This window comes from Podarcis tiliguerta (assembly GCF_965153285.1).
Source record: "Podarcis tiliguerta genome assembly, chromosome: 3".
NCBI lineage: Eukaryota > Metazoa > Chordata > Lepidosauria > Squamata > Lacertidae > Podarcis > Podarcis tiliguerta.
In genome coordinates, this window is record NC_139536.1 from 2,131,470 (window position 1) to 2,153,982 (window position 22,513).

Consider the following 22,513-nt stretch of genomic DNA (forward strand, 5'->3'; position numbering starts at 1 on the left):
TTCCAGTTCCCTCCTCCTTTCTCCTCCCTCAGGAGTCCTGCCCCATGATGTGTTCCCCTGAGCATGTACAGAAAGCTGTCTTGGACCTATTGTGGACTCTTGGCAGGAAACTGGGTGAGGGGGTTTCAGTGTGTTCCAGTTGTTTCATTCTTGTGCTTTGGCATGGTTCCCGGACTGAAAGCAAGTTGCAATGTGGTTCTTTAGCAAGGCCAGAAGGCATGAGAAAGGCCTGAGAAACAATGGACTGTTCTCTACCTTTGTTACAGCAGAGCGGAATGTTTCTGATGCTTAGCTGCTGAGGAAATGATTTTGAGAAGCTTTGAACCTGCTTTGGTGGGGGGGGGGTGACTTCGGGCCTAGGTGAGGTCACCTGTCCTCACCTTCCTTCAGAAGGTCACACCCCATGCGTTTCAGTACCGAGTGCGGAACAGTGTTAGCAGCTCAGCCCCTGCAAAACTATCTCATTTCTAGCAGCGTTCATCGCAATGTTTTGGAAGCACTGCAGCGCATGCAATTGCAAAGTCAAGCCTTGGGATCGGGTGAAGGAAGAGCCGCTTTCCCCCTCGAGGCGGATTTGCAAAGTCCTTGCTGACTTTTGCACAGAGGTTGCTAAGCCGTTTCCCCTCCGGCCTCTCCTTATGATGCGCTCTGTGTGATGTCACGCAGAGTTGGAACAGGTTGCCGGGCGCACCTTCAGACGCCACATCACTCGAGTCTTTGGACAAGGGACGGCTTCATGGCTTTTTTCCCGGCCAATCTGGAGGCCTCTCGGCCAGATCTGGACCAGAAGACACCTCTGGTAGACACCCCCCTTTCTGTCTTTCCTCCTTTTCCCTACGGAGCAAGTACTTGGCTCCCCACTTAGTTCAGCCCTGGCAATATATATGTGTGTGACGCAGGTGGCACTGTGGTGTAAACCACTGAGCCTCTTGGGCTTGCTGACCGGAAGGTCGGTGGTTCGAATCCCCGCAACGGGGTTAGCTCCTGTTGCTCTGTTCCAGCTCCTGCCAACCTAGCAGTTTGAAAGCACACCAGCACAAGTAGATAAATAGGTACCGCTGTGGCGGGAAGGTAAACTGCATTTCCATGCGCTCTGGTTTCCGTCACAGTGTCCCATTGTGCCAGAAGCAGTTTAGTTCTGCTGGCCACATGACCTGGAAAGCTGTCTGCGGACATTAGCTGGCTCCCTCAGCCTGAAAGATGAGATGAGCGCCACAACCCCATAGTCGCCTTGGACTGGACTTAGCCATCCAGGGGTCCTTTACCTTTTTACCTATGTGTGCATGTGTGTTTTCACATCTATGTACTACTGTATGTATATACAGTAAGCCTGCAACTCAGGGATATTTCATGGAATCAGAGAATCAGAGAGTTGAAAGGGACTCTGGGGTCATCTAGCTCAACCCCCCCAATGCATAAATAGGTAGCCGTCCCATAAGGGAGTTGAACCCGCAACCTTGGCATTATCAGAAGAGTTTGGATTTGATATCCCGCCTTTCACTCCCTTTCAGGAGTCTCAAAGCGGCTAACATTCTCCTTTCCCTTCCTCCCCCACAACAAACACTCTGTGAGGTGAGTGGGGCTGAGAGACTGTGACTGGCCCAAGGTCACCCAGCAGCTGCATGTGGAGGAGCAGAGACGCGAACCCGGTTACCCAGATTACATGACTGCCGCTCTTAACCACTACACCACACTGGCTATCAGCACTGCGTTCTAGCCAACTGAGCTGTCCGGGCTCATTTAACTGTGCACGTTTAGCTTTACGAGGTTGGAAAAATAGTTATAAAAAAATTAAAGTGGGCAGGTGTCCAGGAAAAATGCCTTTGGGAATCCCTCCAGTCATTGCACCCAATGTGTTTTCACTTTATGCAATTTTGGCCTTAAGCTCGATCCCCTGAACGTAACCCCCCAAGTAAGTTGTGATCTTACTGTATGTGTGTATTCAATCAATCAATCAATCAATCAAGAGAGGGACTGGGTGGCCCTGTGGTCTAAACCACAGAGCCTCTTGGGCTTGCCGATCCAAAGGTCAGCAGTTCGAATCCCTGCAACGGGGTGAGCTCCCGTTGCTTGGTCCCAGCTCCTGCCAACCTAGCAGTTCGAAAGCATACCAGTGTGAGTAGAAAAATAGGTACCACTGCGGCAAGAAGGTAAATGGTGTTTCTGTGCAATCTGGCTTCCATCAAGGTGTCCCATTGCACCAGAAGCGGTTTAGTCCTGCTGGCCACATGACCCGGAAAGCTGTCTGTGGACAAACGCCATCCCCCGCAGCCTGAATGTGAGATGGCCGCCACAACCCCATAGTCGCCTTTGACTGGACTTAGCCATTCAGGGGTCCTTTACTTTTGCTTACATTTAATCAATCCATCCATCAGTTGCCTCTGATCAACAGACTTCTTACTTCATAGCGAATAAGCAATGTACAAAAGTTAAACACAACAAAGTGGTCTTGGCAATCTGGACAGTTTATAGAGGCAGAAACGCACTTCAACAATTTCACTGATTTATTTAATTAAGGCAATATGTTGTTTTTTTTCTCATAATGTGTTTTATATTTGACTTCCTTTAATAATGCTTTATTACTAAAGTTGCAAGATAATTTTGGGCTTTGTTTCATTTTCGGAGCCCAGTTCCAAGCCTGAGTAGGATAAAACGATTCTTTCTCCCGCAAGCCTGCTCATTTCATGTCTGACCAGGAGACAGCTCGGACCCTTCCGCACCCCTGATGGTGCCAACGGAAGCACAAGACGGCCTCGTCCCTTTCCAAGGTCACCTTTGCACTCATCATGGACCTGTCGGGATCTCCGCTCGGCCAAGCTGATAAAGCTCATCTTCCTCCGGCCGAGTCCTTCGGAATCGCCTCCGACGTAACTAACGACCTGAGCCTTTGATGAGGCCTCAGGCACATTCCCATCCAGCAGAGAATCAAAGCAGCGCGCGGAAGGGATGAGATTTATGGCTACATTGCAAAGCTTTTATTTTCTAAGCTACGCAGACAGAAAGAAATCATCCTCTCTCTGTGAAAGCAGAGAGCAACTGAACCAAACAAAGGAACAGGAAACCAGTAACGTCACATCCGTCTCCCGTGAGACTTCCAACGGTATGGAATCCCAGGAATGTAAACAGAGTCCTGTGACTCCAAAATCACTGCACAGGGGCAAACAGAAACTAACAGGACCTGCCTGCCTCCCCCCAAGCCCCTCCCACTGACTCACCTGCTTACCTGGCTTCCAGCAGCAGCCAAAGTCTTCCTCCTTTCTCGCCCTCTGAGAAGCCAGTCCAGCTGTGGAAAGCCACGTTCCTGGGATCTGCCTTTGCAGCCCACGCAATTGGCCAGGATAGAGCAGGGGGGAGGGACCTACCTACCTGTCTCGTCTTGAGCACTGATGGAGCAGCAAGGAGAAGGGGGCAGGAGAGATCAGTGGGTGGAAAACACGTGAGGATGGAGAGATGAACACAGACCATGCAGCAAACACGTGTGTGCCTGAGAAGGTGTATTCAGCTTCTGAAGAAAAGGGCCTTTGTGAGTCCCCAGCCATACAGGAGTTTGCTTGCGCCTGGCGACTTCACAAAAGGAGGTGTTCGGGTGCAGAACACAAGGGCCGAACGGAAATGAAAAGGAGAAAGAGGGAAATGAGCAGGAGACGAAGAGGGAAGAAGTTCATGCTATTCTAGGCTGCATCAACAGTCAAGGGAAGTCTTAGTCCCCCTCTAGCCTGCCTTGGTGGGACGCGGGTGGCGCTGTGGACTAAACCACTGAGCCTACAACTTGCCGATCAGAAGGTCGGCGGTTTGAATCCCCGCGACGGGCTGAGCTCCCGTTGCTTGGTCCCTGCTCCTGCCAACCTAGCAGGTCGAAAGCACACCAGTGCAAGTAGATAAATAGGTACCGCTCTGGCGGGAAGGTAAACGGCGTTTCCGTGCGCTGCTCTGGTTCGCCAGAAGCGGCTTAGTCATGCTGGCCACATGACCCGGAAGCTGTACGTCGGCTTCCTCGGCCAACAAAGCGAGATGAGCGCCGCAACCCCAGAGTTGGTCGCAACTGGACCTAATGGTCAGGGGTCCCTTTACCCTTTACCTTTATCCTGCCTTGGTCAGACCCTCGCCTGGAATACTGTGTCCAATTCTGGGCACCACAATTTAAGAAGGATGTTGACAAGCTGGGAGGTATGCAGAAGGTGCTGAGCGGTTTGGGGAGGGCACGTGAGAAGGGGCTAAACAGCCTTGCACCCTTCAATCCCAGCCTTACCATTGTGAGGCTGGGTTTCTTCTCATGCCTCCCTCCCTGAGAGGCTTTGCAAAGCTGGGATCTGATCAGATCCCAGCCTCACAAAGCTGCACGGGGCTGGCTTGCGGAGGGTGGTGTGATCCGTCCCTGCCCCCCCCCAATGCACCTGGGGCAATCGCCCCTGCTGCACCTCCCATGTTAACGCTGCTGCTCCCAGTGGCTGACCAGATGGCTCTTCTGGGAAACCCGTGAGCAGAATTTGAACATGAGATTATTATTATTATTAATAATAATAATAATTATTATTTATTTATACCCCGCCCATCTGTCTGGGCTTCCCCAGAAACTCTGGGCGGCTTTCAACAAAATATTAAAATACAGAAATGCATCAAACATTAAAAGCTTCCCTAAACAGGGCTGCCTTCAGATGTCTTCTAAAAGTCTGGTAGTTGTTTTTCTCTTTGACATCTGGTGGGAGGGCATTCCACAGGGCAGGAGCCACTACCAAGAAGGCCCTCTGCCTGGTTCCCTGTAACTTGGCTTCTCGCAATGAGGGAACCACCAGAAGGCCCTAGGTGCTGGATCTCAGTGTCAAGGCAGAACGATGGGGGTGGAGATGCTCCTTCAGGTATACTGGAACGAGGCCGTTTAGGGCTTTAAAGGTCGGCACCAACACTTTGAATTGAAACATACTGGTAGCCAGTGTAGGTCTTTCAAGACCGGTGTTATGTGGTCTCGGTGGCCGCTCCCAGTCATCAGTCTAGCTGCCACATTCTGTATTAGTTGTAGTTTCCAGGTCACCTTCAAAGGTGGAGCGCATTGCAGTAGTCCAAGCAAGAGATAACCAGAACATGCACCACTCCGTTGAGACAGTCCGCAGTCAGGTAGGGTCTCATCCTGCGTTCCAGATGAAGCTGGCAAACAGCTGCCCTGGACACAGAATTGACCTGCACCTCCATGGACAGCTGTGAGTCCAGAATGACTCCCATGCTGCGCACCTGGTCCTTCAGGGGCACAGTTACCCCATTCAGGACCACGGAGTCCTCCACACCTGCCCACCTCCTGTCCCCCAAGAACAGTTCTACTGTTGTGTCAGGATTCAGCCTCAATTCATTAGCCACCATCCATGCTCCAACCGCCTCCAGACGCTGCAAGATTACTCTTGCAGTTTCCAGCAAGTGGTATGCAAAAGCACGGCCGCTTCTGAGCGTGGAGGCAGACCACAATAATCATCCTGGCTGGTTGCCATCAGTCGGCTTCCTCTCCTCCATGAATTTGCCCTATCTTCTTGGCCCTTGGTCTCCTCCATGCCTTGCAGAGCTTTTGAAGCTCTTTGTTTTTGCAACTCCAGAATTAAATCAAATCAAACAGAGATAATGGCGCTGGGTCTCCAGTCCTGCCCTCTCCATCCATGGAACGTTGGGGCCTCAGTTATCCCTGCGAGGTTGCCAGGGAGACGAACTGCCGCCTGGACCCTGCTCTGGAAGCGAAGATGCCCCGTGCCAATGAACCCTTACAGGAGCTATGAGGACTTCTCCCGCGTTCCCTCGGCCTCCCGCCGGCGCCGTTCCCTGCGTCACTGTAGCTCCCAGCCCTGTTTCGTCTCCTGCACTTTCTACACGCCCATCTGCTTGCCCTTTTTGCACGATGAAATGAAATTCAGCCCCAAGGCGAGTTTAAGGGGCAAGGGAAGCCGGGAGGGGGGCACCTGGTACGCTGCTTTCATAATGGAATGTCTGGAGAACTCAGTTTTAATGACTCGTGGTTCTGCATGAATTTTTGGATATGCATTTTTTAGCAGGTGGAATCGGCCCTGGGGGCCATCCTGAGGGCTGAAAGGCAGGCTGTACGTTTTATTTATTTTACTTTTATTTAATAAATGCATAAGACAGGGGGGGGGAGGGTTAGAGAAAATGTGCCTTCCTTCACACCGGTCTGTCCTTTGGTGCTGACCCTCTTCTGCAGACGGCATTCTGCAAGTAACATTTTTAGAAGTCTTCAACGAATGAAAAAGGAAGGCAAATAATAAAATCATAGAATTGTAGAGTTGGAAAGGACTCCAATGGTCATCCAGTCCAACCCCCTGCAATGCAGGGGATGAATCAGCGTATAGAGGAGAGCTCCAAAAACTATCTACATGGTGCCTAGGGAACAACTTGCACTCTAATATCAGCAAGACAAAGGAGATGGTGTTGGACTTTGGAGGAAGAGAGGAGAACTAGCCCCAGTGTACTGGGCTGTGTGGAGAGAGTCTCTTCCTTTAAATTCCCAGGAGTTTATCTCAGTGAAGACCTTACTTGGAAAATCAGTACAACCCAGGTGGTTAAGAAAGCCCAATCTCCTCAGAGTATTGCGGAAGAACGGTGTCAATCAACATTTGATGATCTCCTTCTACCGGTCCACAACAGAAAGTGTCCTTTCATACTGCATCACGGTGTGGTACGCCGGTTTGACATCATCTGATAGGAAGTGCCTACAGAGGGTGGTGAATACAACACAAGATATTATAGGCTGTCCCGTGAATCCGCTGGATGACATCGCAGACGAACATTGCCTCAGGAGAGTGAGGAAAATTCTTAGGGAAGATTCACACCCTGGCGGGCACTTTCTTGATCTCCTGCCCTCGGGCAGAAGATATAGAAGCATGATTAGCCGCCCCAACAGGGTAAAGAAGAGCTTCTATCCCTGGGCTGTTAGGCTGCTGAATGAAAAGATAACAACAGGGCAACTGACTTTCGGGTTTGGTGGGTGAGCGTCAGTAAACGAGGGGAATTAAAACTAAGAGAGCTGAGTGGGGGGAGCTCCTGTAAATCTCGCTGTATACAAGTTGTACAGGTGACAATAAAGTATAAAGTATAAGTATAAAGTATAATGCAGGAATCTCAGTTAAAGCATCCATGGCAGAAGGGTGCCCAACCTCAGCTTAAAAATCTCCAAGGAAGGAGATTTAATCTCCTCAATCTTCTCTAAACACACACACAGATCTTCCAACTATTCCTTGTAGAATTTGTTCACCACCAGACTCTTCACCATACTGGTCTCCTTTGGACACATTTTCTGAAAGCATGGGTGCTATCCTGTGGCAGTGAGACTCTGATGGACCCCATACTGAACAGATGTTCTAGGAGCAAGTGAAGTTTCTCAGATTCTTAGGGACAGTTATTGTGGGCATTGTGAAAGATACGTGTTGTTCTAGGAGTTATGGAGATTGCTCCACCAAACAGACTGAAGATATACACTCTTCTCATGGGCCCATGAAAGTTCCTCATGGGTTGAGTGGCTTGTGTGCTCTTGTTGTTGGTGGTGGTTTTTTTGCTTAGCTCCTCCACACTTATTGCCCAGAGCTTGTACCCCTTGGCAGCCGCTGCTCTTGCACCAATCCTACTGGAACTCAGCACTGGGAGAGCCACAAAAGTTATCTCCATGGAGAATCAACACCTTCCTCCTGAGATGTGAAGGCATCACCCCAACAGTGAGGTTCTATGTCATAATGTTCGTGGAAACAAACACGGCCGGAAACATCTCTCCGCCTCTCCTCTGGGACACACTAAAAGACTATTTAAGAGGATTTATCATTTGCTACACAGCATGTTGGAGGAGGAGGAGGAGGAGGAACTCAGGGTGGGAAAACCGGTCGCCCTAGAAACCAAACAAACCCCAGGCTCCGTAATAATAACATCTGCCGGAATCAAGGCTCCGGTTAAGAAAAGATACAAGGCTAAAAAATTGCTTTCTGATCAGCTCCAATTCCCCCCTGCCCTGAACTAGAGCAAACATCTTGGGAGTTAAGAGGGAAAGTCTTAGCTTTTTCCTCTTAGAGCATGCAATGTAAGTTTCTTTCTGTTGTTAGGGACTAGAAGGCTATTCTGCACAAAACTCAGAAAGCAATCAGTGAGCAACTGGGGTTTTCAGAATGATAATGGTTGTTATTTGGCATTATATAAGGCAAAGCCGAGTCCACAGAGGTGATCTCTGCTTTCTTACAACCGATATATCTTCCCCAAATATGCAGGAGGTTGGAGGCCATTGTAGTCTTCTGAAAGAGAAGAGGTCAGAAGTGAAAAAGGAACTGGCAAGGGCCTTGCTGAAGTGGGGAATGATTCAGATCTCTCAGTGAATCATGTCACTGTTCTAAAACAAAGCAGAAGAAATATGGGGGGAAAGCCCTGTTCTGTGTATGAAGCCTCGGTTACGGGGTTCTTCAGGCCCAGAGAGGACATCTCGTGGAAGGGACCCTGAGGGTCAACTATTCAACTACCAAACAACTACCAAACTTTTAGAAGACATCTGAAGGCAGCCCAGTTTAGGGAAGCTTTTAATGTTTGATGTATTGTTATTGTTTAGTCGTTCAGTCGTGTCCGACTCTTCGTGACCCCCTGGACCAGAGCACGCCAGGCACTCCTGTCTTCCACTGCCTCCCGCAGTTTGGTCAGACTCATGCTGGTAGCTTCGAGAACACTGTCCCACCATCTCGTCCTCCATCATCCCCTTCTCCTTGTTCGATGTATTACTGTATTTTAATAGTTGGTTGGAAGGTGCCCAGAGTGGCTGGGGAAGCCCAGCCAGATGAGCAGGGTATAAAGAAATTATTATTATTATTATTATTATTATTATTATTATTATTATTATTATTCCAACCCCCTGCAGTGCAGGGATTTATGCAGCTGACAGGGACCAAACCTGCACCATGCTCTAACCAACTGAGCTACCCAGCTATTCAACAATGAAACTCAGCCAATTTCCCTTGAGGGTGTTAGTTGCAAAATCCTCACTGCATCTGTTGGGGCTCAACATTTGCAAACTCCATGCTGTCTTCCCAGAGGGCTGCATCCCAACAGACAGGGGCCGGACCAGATCTGTGTGATAATCTGGCTTCTCGGTGCTCCTGGGTGCTAAAGTCAAAAGACGGGGGTTGTCTCAAGACACTGTCACCGGATACTGAATATGTTATGTACTGAAGTTCTCACCCTGGGCCAGCGGGGGGATACTGTAGATAGTTTTCACTCAGGTCCGCATATGCAAATAAGGAATTGAAAGTGACGTTCAGTGATTGGATAGTTACAGAAAGTTGTTACTGTTGCTTTGTAGTCGAGCTCTATATAAGCAGGTTGGCTGAACCCTTCAATTCAGTTCTGTTCTGGCCTGTGAATACACAAGAGCTGTCTGAAGAATCGCTGTGTCGTCTGATATGTTCACCCACAACTTAACACTGGCAACGAAGGTGGAATTGATGGACATGAGAGCACAGCCACCCTCTGAGCTGAGCTGAATCACTGAGCTGAAACACTGAGCGAAATCACAGAGCAGAACCAATTCAGAGCTGACCGTTCTGGCTAGAGCACTGTGTTCCATCCATCGCCCTCCACGTTGGCATCGGAACCATGGCTTCACTCGTGCCTCTACCGCCGTTTGCCCCAGCCTCTGAATCATGGGACACCTACCTTGCTCGGTTCGACTGCTACCTCCAAGCAAATGAGCTGACAAGAGGTCTGTAGAGCGTAAACTGGGCCTCTTCCTCAGCCTTTGTGGCCCCGACAGAATATATATTCGAACATACGTCACCAGGAATTTCTCTATCAGACTTTTGCTGCCTTCACTTTCCCACAATCCACACCTATGCGCTTAAAGGACATTCAGCACATGCCTAAAGCGGATGGCTGCTCCCGAGTGGCAGACTTGTGTAAAAAGAGGAGAGGTGGGCTGCCTCAGTGGTGAAACTTGCCATCATTTGCAGAATCATGCCAAGATTACTCCAACCGCAGGAATGTTTCAGTGTTAACAAATATCCGAGTGGAGCAGCTCAAATGGTTATCATATGAAATCAGTCCTGTCCATTTATGATTATTCTTAGCGTTTGTGGTTTTATTAAAATATTTTGCATTGTTTTTAGTCTTCTGTACATTCTGTCCTGGGACGCGGGTGACACTGTAGGTCAGATCAGAAGGTTGGCGGTTTGAATCTCCATGACGGGGTGAGCTCCTGTTGCTTGGTCCCAGCTCCTGCCAACCTAGCAGTTCGAAAGCACGTCAAAGTGCAAGTAGATAAATAGGTACCGCTCCGGTGGGAAGGTAAACGGCGTTTCCGTGCGCTGCTCTGGTTCGCCAGAAGTGGCTTAGTCCTGCTGGCCACATGACCCGGAAGCTGTACGCCGGCTCCCTCGGCCAGTAAAGCGAGATGAGCGCCGCAACCCTAGAGCCGGTCACGACTGGACCTAATGGTCAGGGGTCCCTTTACCTTTACATTCTGTCCTGTTCGTTGCCCCGAGAGGGTTGCGCTTTTTCAGGTAGGCCTGTAGAAGGCATCTGACAAACGGGAAGAAATTGTGGCGATGGCGACTTACTTTGCAATGTGCATCTTTTCCACGAGGGAGAGCAACTCAGGGGCCTCACTCTGCATTGCCAACAGTTGCGTGCTTCCTCTCTGTTGCCCGTGATGGAGGAAAACATGGGTGGAAAAGCACCGTTTTATAGGGGGAGCTGAACTAGAGGTGACCCTCTTTAACGTCTGCTACCTCTTTTGTTGCTGTTGTCCTTAGAATATGGAGAGGAGGTTGAAACTAGAGGTGGACCATATCAGCAAAGAGCACGAGAGCTTTAGCGAGAGTGAAAAGAGCTCAGAGAGGTGAGTGGAGAAGACCCACAGGGCAGATTTCATTTGTCAAGTGCGGACATTCTAGGTCAAGACACTTGGTCTGTGGTTTATGCGTCTTTGACAGACATATCCTACTATTTTGTTCCCTATACTCAAAAGCTTAGAGCTAGAAACTGCTCACTTCTTGTCAGGTACGCTGGCAGGCAAGGGAAGGGAGTTTCCTCCTCCCCTCCGGTAGGTTCTGTAGTAATAGCGGAATAGCAGGCCACTATCCCTCCCCCCCCCCAGTCCTCCTGACGCCGGCAGAACCTGGCAGAAAGAGGGATAGTTCGCTAGGTTTTGCAAGTCACAAGCCAAACCACCTCCTTTCCTGGGCACCCTCGAATGGGGTCCAAGGATATTTAGCAGGTTGCCCAACCCTGTGTCACAGCACCATGACACAGACAGAAATTCAACAGGTAGAACAGGTGGGTGTCCAAATGGCCAGGCACCAGTTTAGCTTCTCTGGGCAAAAGGCACAGAACGCAAAAGGTTAAAGTCCTTTATCAAATTTATTGGAAAAAACCACTCAAAAAGTAAAAGCTTGCACATTTCTTGAAAGGTTACAAACAGAAAAATAAAAACATTATAAAATATAACTGACTAAAAACCACACAACACAATAGTTCAAAGCACAGTGACTAGTCAAGAAGTCCTTTCACTGGTCAAACGCCCTCAGGAGAAAACACCAGGGCAAGATGTTCTGCAATTTGCATCTGAATTCCCCAAATCTTTTTCCTTGAAAACCCCATGTGGGGGACAGGTTAGGGACCAATCATTTCTTTTGGTTAATTACCAATTTACCAAGGGTTGTATGATGAGACAATATCTCCTGAACTGTCAGGAGACCAGGACAGCTGAACCTACGAGATTGCCTCTCCCGGTATGCCCCACGCAGAGCCTCAAGGTCCATTAATAGCAACACCCTAGAGGTCCCGGGCCCTAAGGAGGTTTTCAACACTGGCTCCTGCCTGGTGGAACGCTCTGCCTCATGAGACCAGGGCCCTGCGGGATCTGATTTCTTTCCGCAGGGCCTTTAAGACAGAGTGGTTCCGCCTGGCCTTTGGCTTGGAAGCAACTTGATCCCCTTCCCCTCTTTCTTTTTTCTTTTTCCTTTCTCCTCCTGTGATGAGGCTGCATTTTAATATTTTATTGTTTCAATATTTTAATGTTGTATTTTAATTTTGTTTTTAAGTTGTAATCATTCAACTTGTTTTTATTATTGCTTGTAAGCCGCTCTGAGCCCGGCCTTGGCTGGGGAGGGCGGGGTATTAATAATAATAATAATAATAATAATAATAATTATTATTATTATTATTATTATTATTATTATTATTATTATTATTATTATTATTATCTTGAGATCAAAAGCTCCCTCTAGGTTTCCAGACTGCTCTGACACTTACCAGACTCTTGAGCTGTAAATTAGCTGATAGACCTTTGTACCTTTCCACACCCAATCCACATTCAAGCCCCCAGCTGTCAGGATCTGCAAATCAGATAACATCGCATCCTGCCTAGGGTCAGGATGTGATTTGCTTCACACTTCTAAAGACAGAGAGCTTTACAGTTAAAGAGACCAGCTACCTATTTCCCAAAAGGCCACAGTTTTAACTCTCCCACAATGCTTCACTCCTGCGTGAACCAGCATTTAACATACCAAGGTTTCCCAACTTCACTACAGCTTCCAATAAAAAGTAATGAGCCTTCGACAGGTTTATAGTCCTTTCTATTTACAACATCATACTGAGAGGAGCATCAGGCCGTCCTCCCCACGGATGCCAGTCACTCGCTCTGAGTCCCCTCCTCTTCCTCAGCAAGAAGCGTGCACCGGCCGCCTGTCCCACTGCTTCCATTGTTCCTGGACCATTTCAGTCCTCCGAGTTCTAGGGGAGGGAGGGACTTCCCTGCCACGCTGGACTGAAAAATCTGTGTAAGGCTCCCTCCCTCCTGGTTGCCTAGCTACTATCTCAAACTGTCCAGCTCTCCCCCCCCCCGACTGAGCAGCCTCTGAATCTGCTCATCTCTCTGCTTCTAGGAATGTGTGTGTGTGGGGGCGAATCCTCCCCTTCCCTCTGTCAGAGATTGCTCTGTCTGTGCCTGCATTCCTTCATCTTCAGAGTCAGACCAGTCTCTGGCATCCGATTCAGACCAGACTCTGACACTTCTGCAGCACTTTTGACCAGTTTCAGCAAAAAACTTACCTCCTTACCATACTTCTGGGTTTTCCCAGACATTCTTGCCAATCGCCTATTTTCAAGCCCCAAATCCCAGATGTGTCCAGGAAAACAATAATAATAACGATACCTTTATTGCTCCTGTGCAGCTAAGCATTAAAGGTAAAGGTACCCCTGCCCGTACGGGCCAGTCTTGACAGACTCTAGGGTTGTGCGCCCATCTCACTCAAGAGGCCGAGGGCCAGCGCTGTCCGCAGACACTTCCGGGTCACGTGGCCAGCGTGACAAACGCCGTTTACCTTCCCGCCAGTAAGCGGTCCCTATTTATCTACTTGCACCCGAGAGTGCTTTTGAACTGCTAGGTTGGCAGGCGCTGGGACCGAATGACGGGAGCGCACCCCACCGCGGGGATTCGAACCGCCGACCTTTCGATCGGCAAGTCCTAGGCGCTGAGGCTTTAACCCACAGCGCCACCCGCGTCCCACAGCTAGATGCACATTATTAGCAATGGGTCGGGAATTGCTTCCGAGGGAAAAGATCGCAGCTATGGGAGCCTCGGAAGGGGTGAAGGAGGAGTGGGGGGGGGGAGCAGGGTTTGAGATTATCCCGTGGCCTTTTTTTAAAAGCCGAAATGTTCTTTTGCAGGGTGAGAGCGATGAAAATGGAAAGCATGGTAAGTAGCGATTTCACTTATGGTAACAGCTTTGCTAACAACTTTAGGGTGCAATCCTGCAGTCTCATCCAGCTCCTTCTGGCTCACCTAACCCAATATTTTTATTCTGTATTTGCCTTTTTATGAATCGCACTGTGTGTAGTTGGGGTTCCCCACCACCACCCCATAATATGTTTTCACTTATTTAATTGATTGATTGATTGCATCTATGTCCCCAGCTGCACATGTTTCTTTCCCCTCCTCAATTAACCCCACAAAACCCCTGAGAGGTAGGCTAGGCCGAAAGGCAAATGGCTTCCCCAAAGTCACCCATTGAGTTTCATAGCCAAGTAGGGATTCAAACCCTGGTCTTCGAGGTCCTAGTCCAGCATTCATAGAATCATAGAATTATAGAATCATAGAGTTGGAAGAGACGAAAAGGGCCATCGAGTCCAACCCCCTGGCAAGCAGGAAACACCATCAGAGCACTCCTGACATATGGTTGTCAAGCCTCTGCTTAAAGACCTCCAAAGAAAGAGACTCCACCACACTCCTTGGCAGCAAATTCCACTGTCGAACAGCTCTTACTGTCAGGAAGTTTTTCCTAATGTTTAAGTGGAATCTTCTTTCTTGTAGTTTGGATCCATTGCTCCGTGTCCGCTTCTCTGGAGCAGCAGAAAACAACCTTTCTCCCTCCTCTGTGTGACATCCTTTTATATATTTGAACATGGCTATCTAACCACTGTGACCCCCTGGCTCTCTTTAAAAGAACCTTCCATAAAGGAGACCTTTCATACAGCAAGCAACTGCCAAGTTCAGATACAATTATTATGATAATGATATACTATGTCCAGCAACAGCTCCTCATGGTCTCAGGCCTTTTCCAGCTGTGCTGCCCAATAGATCCCATTAACTGGAGATGCCCGGGGCCAGGACTGAGCCTGGGACCTCCTAGAATCATAGAATTGCAGAGTTGTCGAGTTGAAAGGGACCCTGAGTCGGAATTCCAGGCACATGCAATGCAGGAATCGCGACTAGTTCTTCTAGTGCAATCATACAAGGCGTGACCAGAAAGTTCGGTGAATGGTCACAGAAATCGGACAGCGAGAAATATTCGAACATACAATCAGCGTTGGAAACCCACGAAATGCTCACAGTTGTGTACCGAGATGAAGCTGTCACTCGAAAGACAGCATACAAATGGTTTAAGAGTTTCTATGCAGGGCGGCGTGGGACGCGGGTGGCGCTGTGGGTTAAACCACAGAGCCTCGGGCTTACCGATCAGAAGATCGGCGGTTCGAATCCCCGCGACAGGGTGAGCTCCCATTGCTCGGTCCCTGCTCCTGCCAACCTAGCAGTTTGAAAGCATGTCAAAGTGCAAGTAGATAAATAGGTACCGCTCCGGCGGGAAGGTAAACAGCGTTTCCGTGCACTGCTCTGGTTCTCCAGAAGCGGCTTAGTCCTGCTGGCCACATGACCTGGAAGCTGTACGCCGGCTCCCTCGACCAGTAAAGCGAGATGAGCGCTGCAACCCCAGGGTCGGCCACGACTGGACCTAATGGTCAGGGGTCCCTTTACCTTATGAAGGGTGGCAAACCACCGAAGATGACCCTCAGTCTGGCAGACCATCGAGGAACAGAACGGCGGCAAATGTCAGCAGAGTTCGGGAGGTATTGATGCGGGATCGGCGTCTGTCCGTCCGACCGATGGTGGGAGAATTGCATATTCCACATGAAATCGTTCCTGAGGTTACTGAGTTCTCCTACTGTTATGTACTGAGTTGAATAGGATCCAGAATGCAGCAATCTGACTGGTCCTAGAACAATAGGATCCATAATGCAGCAGTCTGATTGGTCCTAGAACAATAGGATTCAGAATGCAGCAGTCTGATTGGTCCTAGAACAATAGGATTCAGAATGCAGCAGTCTGATTGGTCCTAGAACAATAGGATTCAGAATGCAGCAGTCTGATTGGTCCTAGAACAATAGGGTCCAGAATGGAGCAATCTGACTGGTCCTAGAACAATAGGATCCAGAATGCAGCAGTCTGATTGGTCCTAGAACAATAGGGTCCAGAATGGAGCAATCTGACTGGTCCTAGAACAATAGGATCCAGAATGCAGCAGTCTGATTGGTCCACAGGAGCCACCCAATCCAGCTCCAGGTGGAAGTGAATCCGCAACCTGATTGGCCTACAGGAGAATCCCAGAATTAGCCAATCATGTGGGGCCCATTGTGTAAATAAGGTATATAAAGCAGACATTCTCGGGGAACTTCCATTCCTCCTCACCACTATGAGCTGAATAAAGAACATGAAATCCACTCTCGACTCCGAGTATATTTCACCCACCTTCCATGTTCTCCCGATCTGGCCCCACCGGATTTCATTCTTTTTCCAGAACTGAAATCTGCAATGAAAGGGCACAGATTTCCCAACATTTCACACATCCAAGCTGCTGTGATGAGGGAAATGAAAGCAGTACGAAAAGAGGACTTCTCCAGGAGTTCCCAACAGTTCTGCAAACATTGTCAACAGTGGGTGGTATCAGTGGGGGGCTGCTTTGAAGGCCTGTAAGGCATGTCTGTTCAAATATTTCTCATTGTCTGATTTCTGTGAACATTCACCAAACTTTCCGGTCGCACCTTGGAGAATCGTAGCGTTGGGAGGGATGCAATGCTCTGCCTCTGGGAAAGCAGAGCGTGGAGGCTTCTCTCATGCAAGGAAGTTGCGCAGCAACCCTGAACGACCCAAATGATGAATGTGGGAAGAAGAAAGCTTTGGGTGACCCTCTTTGTCTCTTCTGTGTTGTCTTTCAGTTGAAGAAGGTGCTAGCTGAAAACCAGCAGTTGAAAAGTGCTGTAAGTTCACTGCGTGTGTGTGTGTGTGTTTGTGTGTTTTGCTTTGGGTCTTCCCCCGGGGCTCACAAAGCCTCTGAGCCTTCTCATCCATCATCATCAGCAACAACAACCACCAGCTCCCAGGGTAATGGAATCAAAGAATCATTGAGCTGGAACTAATAATAATAATAATAATAATAATAATAATAATAATAATAATGTAATATAATAATAATAATGTAATGTAATATGTCCCGCTCATCTGGCTGGGTTCCCCCAGCCACTCTGGGCAACTTCCAACAAAATATTAAAAACATGATAAAACATCAAACATTAAAAACTTCCCTAAACAGGGCTGCCTTCAGATGTATTTTAAAGAAAAGATAGCAGCTTATTTCCTCCACATCCAAAGGGAGGGCGTTCCACAGGGCGGGCGCCACCACCGAGAAGGCCCTCTGCCTGGTTCCCTGTAACTTGGCTTCTCGCAGGGAGGGAACCGCTAGAAGGCCCTCGGCGCTGGACCTCAGTGTCCGGGCAGAACGATGGAGGTGGAGACGCTCCTTCAGGTATACTGGACCGAGGCCGTTTAGGGCTTTATAGGTCAGCACCAACACTTTGAATTATGCTCGCAAACATACTGGGAGCCAGTGTAGGTCTTTCAGGACCAGTGTTATGTGGTCTCTGCGACCGCTCCCAATCACCAGTCTAGCCATCTAATTAAAATTTAATTTGATTTTGACCTGTTTTTAGGAGGTAGTTTAATTATTGTTTGATTTTATACTAAGGTTATATATTTGATGTTAGCTCCCCTGAGCCCAACTTTGGCCGGGGAGGGCGGGATATAAATAAAGGTTGTATTATTATTATTATTATTATTATTTGTCAGCGCTGGCTCCTGGTCCCAGCTCACAAAGGACCAACGCTAGCCGGTAGTAAAGTATCAAAGTCTTTATTGAAGAATAGTTTCCATTTCCAAGCCTCAGCGTCCCAGCTCTACGTCTGGAGTTTAGACCGGCGAAGCTCCGTCTGAGTCTCCGCCCCCTGTACACCAGTTTAAGACTCTAATCTTACTCCACCTCTTCCTTCTCTCTCTCTTCCTCTGGGTCCTACTACCCCCCGGGGTCTCCTCCCTCCTGGACTCTTCTGACGCAGACGTTGACCCCTCTGACTCCTCCCACTCTCTTCGGCGGGCTTTAGGACCTGGCTCCCTACCCGGGCTGCCCACCTTGCCGCCCTCCTGTACATTTGAACTTGGCGCGCGCGCGCGTTTAACTTTCCTGATGACCGTTTCCTCGCTCCCTGACGAGGGTGTGGTCCCTCCTGCCTCCCGTTCTCCCGCTGCCCGCGCACCACCTGATCCCGATGCCTGGGACTCCTCCCCCCTACTGCACTCTGGGGGGGACGCTGGTCCTGATTTCCAGCTGCTACTCTCCGAGTCCCCTCTGGCCCCTTCTTCCCTAGGTGCCCCCCTGGGCACTCCCCTTGCCCTGACTATGGGGGCCCCTTTCTGTGAATCCTCCGAGTCACTGGAGAGACTCAGAGAACTCGGATTGCTGTCATCGCTGACATTTCCTTCGGACTCCTCCCCCTCGCTCTCCATTTCCTCCCTCTCCTGTGCCTCTGCTCCTGAACCCCTGACATTATTATTATTATTATTATTATTATTATTATTATTATCTGCCACATTCTGGATTAGTTGTAGTTTCTGGGGCACCTTCAAAGGTAGCCCCACGTAGAGCACATTGCAGTAGTCCAAGCAAGAGATAACCAGAGCATGCACCACTCTGGGATCCCTAAAGGTCATCTAGCCCAACCTGCAGTGCAGGGATCACAAGTAGAGAATCCCTGGCAGATGTCCAGCCAACCTCTGCTTCAAAACCTCCAAGGAAGGAGGGTCCACTGCCTTCTGAGCGAGTGAAACCAGGAGCGCCCCCTGCGTGAGACTTAATGGAATGCATTCTCTTTTGCAGGTTCACTTCTTGAAGCAGCAGAACAAAGGTAGGACACCCCCCTCTCTCTCGTTTCCATAAATCGAGACTCTCTCAAGAAGGACCGTCACTCAGTGGCCGAGCAGCTTCTTGGCTTGCAGAAGGTCCCAGCTCCAATCCTCACTGGTATCTCCAGGTGCAGCAGGGATATGAATCTCTGTCTGGCACCCTGGAGAGGTGCTGCCGGTCAGGGTGGACAATACTGGCCTCACCCGGTAGAATGAGGATCATTTGTGAAACTGATTAGTTGTTGTTGCAAAAGTAGCTCACACCGACTTACAACAATAAACGAATAACACATGCATTGAAACCAGTGCAAGGCAGAACACAGGAAAATTGAAAACACGTTCATTTGTGTGTGTGTGTGTGTGTGTAATTTTTATTAAATTTTCTGTTTTACAATTTAAAATAGTCATTTAAACCTTAAAGTGTGTGTGTGTGTGATTTTTATTAATTTTTCTGGTTTACAATTTAAAATAGTCATTTAAACAGCCTCAAAATGTCAATGAATTCCTTTATATGGTTCATTCTGCATGTCATCAATCCCAGCATACTTTACAGAAACGAAACCGTTCAGTATGCCATTATTACATCCACCAAAACTTGTTCACACTGTTGAATTTGTCTTAATGCTGCTAACGATTTGAAGTATGCACAATTCTCCCCCATACATCCAATAAACTTTTTCCAATCTTCTTTATGTTATTCTTTGCTTCCTTTTAAAAATATGGATGTGCTTTCGCACGTGAACGAAAACGTGTTCATATTTTTTTTAAAAGGAAGCAAAGGCAGCTTCCATTGTTCCTACTTTTCATTACCAGGACAATCCATCAACTTTATTGTCACTTGTACAACTTGTATTCAGTGAGATTACATGAGCACACCCCCCCCCCCTCAGCACCTCTTAGTCTTAATTCCCCTTGTTTACTGACACACTGGGGACGTTTTTACTGTAATTTTACTGGTGTTAGCCGCCCTGAGCCCTGATCTGGCCGGGGAGGGCGGGTTATAAATAAATTATTTGTACCCACTCAGAGTGGCTGGGGAAACCCAGTCAGGTGGGTGGGGTACTGGTAATAATAATAATAATAAAATAATAATAAATAATTTCAGGGCTTTTTTTCAGCTGGAACTCAGTTCCGGCACCTTTCAGGTGGGCACCATTATCATTATAAGAGAACAAGGAAGGTGTTTGGGGTGAGTTCCGGCACCCCTTTTTCTAGAAAATCAGCACTAATAATATTACTAACAACAATAGCATCTCTGCTGTGCATATTGAATGATGAGGGGGAAGGAAGCTGCGAGTTTTGACCGATGGACCCATTTTCTATTCCAGAAAAAGATTGCAACGCAGAAGACTGCAAGAGGTCAGTAGCAGTCGCGTGTCCGGCATGGGATAGCCAGGTCCTTGTGGAATAACGGACGATATTTATAGAGAATCGTAGTGCTGCGGCGTTCAAAGGGACAACCCTGGGGTCACCTATTCCAGCTCCCAGCAGCGCAGGAATGCCTGAGAAAGGATCCCTGAAACGTTGGTTTCCAGGCACCTTCATCATCCCCTGATCATTTTCTAGCTTATCGATAGCCTTTTTTAAGTGGGCTGCCCAGAACCGGACACAGGGCTTGTCAATCTTCTTTCTCCACTCTTTTTTCCAGGGCTAAAGAAAAACTTATGACTGAAATTGGGTCTCTCTTGACCGAAATTGCCTTCCTGAATGAAGTTCGGGAGCAGCTGGTGAGTGTCTTGGATCAGGGTATTCCCCGCCCCCTCCATTTGTGGCTCAAGTCTCCAGATCCCACTATTAGTAGCTGAAGATTAAACCCCTTAAATCAAATACGTTGGTGGGAACAGGATCACTTCCAATTTAACTGAGGCAAAGTGTGCCTAAAACCGCATATATTCATGAAAATACGATCCAAGCGTCCAGAATATGACAGGAAATAGCCTTGCAAAAATGTGTATTTCAGGTGAAATAAGGATGATGATTATTAGGGATGCGGGTGGCACTGTGGGTTAAACCACAGAGCCTAGGGCTTGCCGATCAGAAGGTCAGTGGTTTGAATCCCTGCGACGGGTGAGCTCCCGTTTGGTTCGCCAGAAGCGGCTTAATCATGCTGGCCACATGACCCGGAAGATGTATGCTGGCTCCCTCGGCCAATAAAGTCAGATGAGCGCCGCAACCCCAGAGTCAGTCACGACTGGACCTAATGGTCAGGGGCCCCTTTACCTTTTAAGGATGAAGATTCTGATGAATTTTCATGAGGACTTTTTAAAAAAAAGTTTGCAGGCTGACATGGAAATGTGGATAGCATAATAATAAAAATCACATAAAAATCATAGTAACGGTCCTTCTCACATTGTTGTGTAGATTAAATGAGGAGGGCGAACTGCCCTGAGACCCCTGGGTGTAGGGCGTTATATAAATTCAATAAATAATAATAACAATCAGTGTTTTTTTCCTGGGGGGGGGGGACACATGCCCCTAAACATTTTGTGAGTCTTTGTACTATCGTCCATTTACTTTATTTATTTTTCCTGAATTGAACTATAAAATGGTGGTTTTTTGGAGTCGAACTGAGAGTACCCCTAAACATTTCTTTAGGAAAAAAAGCCCTGATAATAATAATTATAATAACTGTGTACGCCACCTTGAGCTCCTTTGAGGAAAAGCCTGGGATATAGATGCAATAAATACATAACAAATAGAACAAAGCATGGGTGGCCGGTTCATGTCCATTTATCGTTTTCCAAACCTCCGCAGCAGCTTATCGGTGCGTATTTCTCCCTACGTTACAAATTTCGCAAAGCAGTTTCCCCCGATGCAAGATGTCCACGTGCATCATTCTCGCTCGCAGTCCGCATGCCTCCCTCTGGTACGAACATCTTGGCGTGTGTCTCCTTAGAGAAGCGCGTCGCAAAATCCGCATTTCGAAAGGGGTGGCGTTCTGCGTTCCGGTTGCGGTGCTTGCTGTCCTCTGAGCCACCTGCTATCCTGCTTGTCTTTTAAGAGAGCCAGTGTGGTGTGGTGGTTAAAAGCGGTGGACTTGTAATCTGGTGAACCGGGTTCGCTTCCCTTCTCCTCCACATGCAGCTGCTGGGTGACCTTGGGCTAGTCACACTTCTCTGAAGTCTCTCAGCCCCACTCAACCCATAGAGTGCTTGTTGTGGGGCAGGAAGGGAAAGGAGAATATTAGCCGCTTTGAGACTCCTTCGGGTAGTGATAAAGTGGGGTATCAAATCCAAACTCCTCTTCTTCTTCTTCCAGAGGTACAAGGATCCCGAGTCCAGGAAGGAGACAACGAAAGCCCTCACCGAGACCATCCAGGCCAAGCTGGAGGTGGCTCACGCGAAGATCGAGGCGGCCGAAGCCAAAAAGGAGACGCTGGAGGCCAAGCGGAAGGCAGAAGAGGCCCAGGAGACGGCAGAGGCAGCCCAGGCGAGGGAGGACAACCTCCTCTCCTACGTCTCCAAGATCGCCACCCTCGCGTACCAACAGGCTGCCGAGGCGGAGTATGACTGCACCCAGGCCCGCAAAGCCATGGCGGTGGCGGAAGCCATCCAGGTGGCCACAATGGCTGAAGGCAAAGGCCGCCGGAGCCACAAGCACCACCACCACAGCCACCAGGGCAAGCACCACCGGGGCCACCACGACCACCGAGGCCACCACAGCCACCACAGCCACCACGACCACCGGAGCCACCATGAGACCCAGAGCGACCTGCCCCACTCAGAGCCCGAGACCCTGAGCAGCACCCGATAAGGAGGAGGACGGGAGGAAGGAAGGAAGGAAGAAAACAAAGGCAGGAGGATGGCTGGACGGGAGGAGAGAGAGAGAGAGGGTTGGCACTGTAGAGCGCCAATAGCGGGAGCACTGTGCAGAATTAAAATTTATGTTTCAGCCGCTGACTCCTTACTCGTTTCGTAGAATCGTGTCATCGTACAGTTGGAAGGGACACACCGGGTTATCTGTTCTTTTTTGTTGTTATTATTTCTAGGGTAG

At 48.8% G+C, this 22,513-nt stretch overlaps 1 protein-coding gene across 2 annotated transcripts; it reads left to right on the forward strand.

Moving 5' to 3' along the window:
• The first annotated feature begins 650 nt into the window (after positions 1–650).
• Positions 651–22,419, forward strand: LOC310673932 (uncharacterized protein). Of its 2 annotated transcripts, none has more exons than XM_083432770.1 (8): positions 651–799; positions 10,764–10,849; positions 13,681–13,708; positions 16,504–16,545; positions 18,495–18,522; positions 19,849–19,879; positions 20,169–20,247; positions 21,779–22,419. In XM_083432770.1, exons 1-8 carry the CDS (start codon positions 656–658, stop codon positions 22,271–22,273), a joined length of 933 nt encoding a protein of 310 aa, XP_083288896.1. In that variant the 5' UTR covers positions 651–655; the 3' UTR covers positions 22,274–22,419. The 2 variants fall into 2 exon arrangements, with proteins under 2 accessions (XP_083288896.1, XP_083288895.1); XM_083432769.1 differs by lacking the exon at positions 651–799 and adding an exon at positions 5,677–5,898.
• The last annotated feature ends 94 nt before the right edge of the window (positions 22,420–22,513 follow it).

Excerpts from the sequence above, each read along its gene's own strand:
- LOC310673932 (XM_083432769.1), top strand. The coding sequence starts at position 5,734 with ATGAACCCTTACAGGAGCTATGAGGACTTCTCCCGCGTTCCCTCGGCC. Across the intron at positions 13,709-16,503 it reads CGATGAAAATGGAAAGCATG|TTGAAGAAGGTGCTAGCTGA; the intron begins GTAAGTAGCGAT and ends GTTGTCTTTCAG. Across the intron at positions 19,880-20,168 it reads AACGCAGAAGACTGCAAGAG|GGCTAAAGAAAAACTTATGA; the intron begins GTCAGTAGCAGT and ends TCTTTTTTCCAG.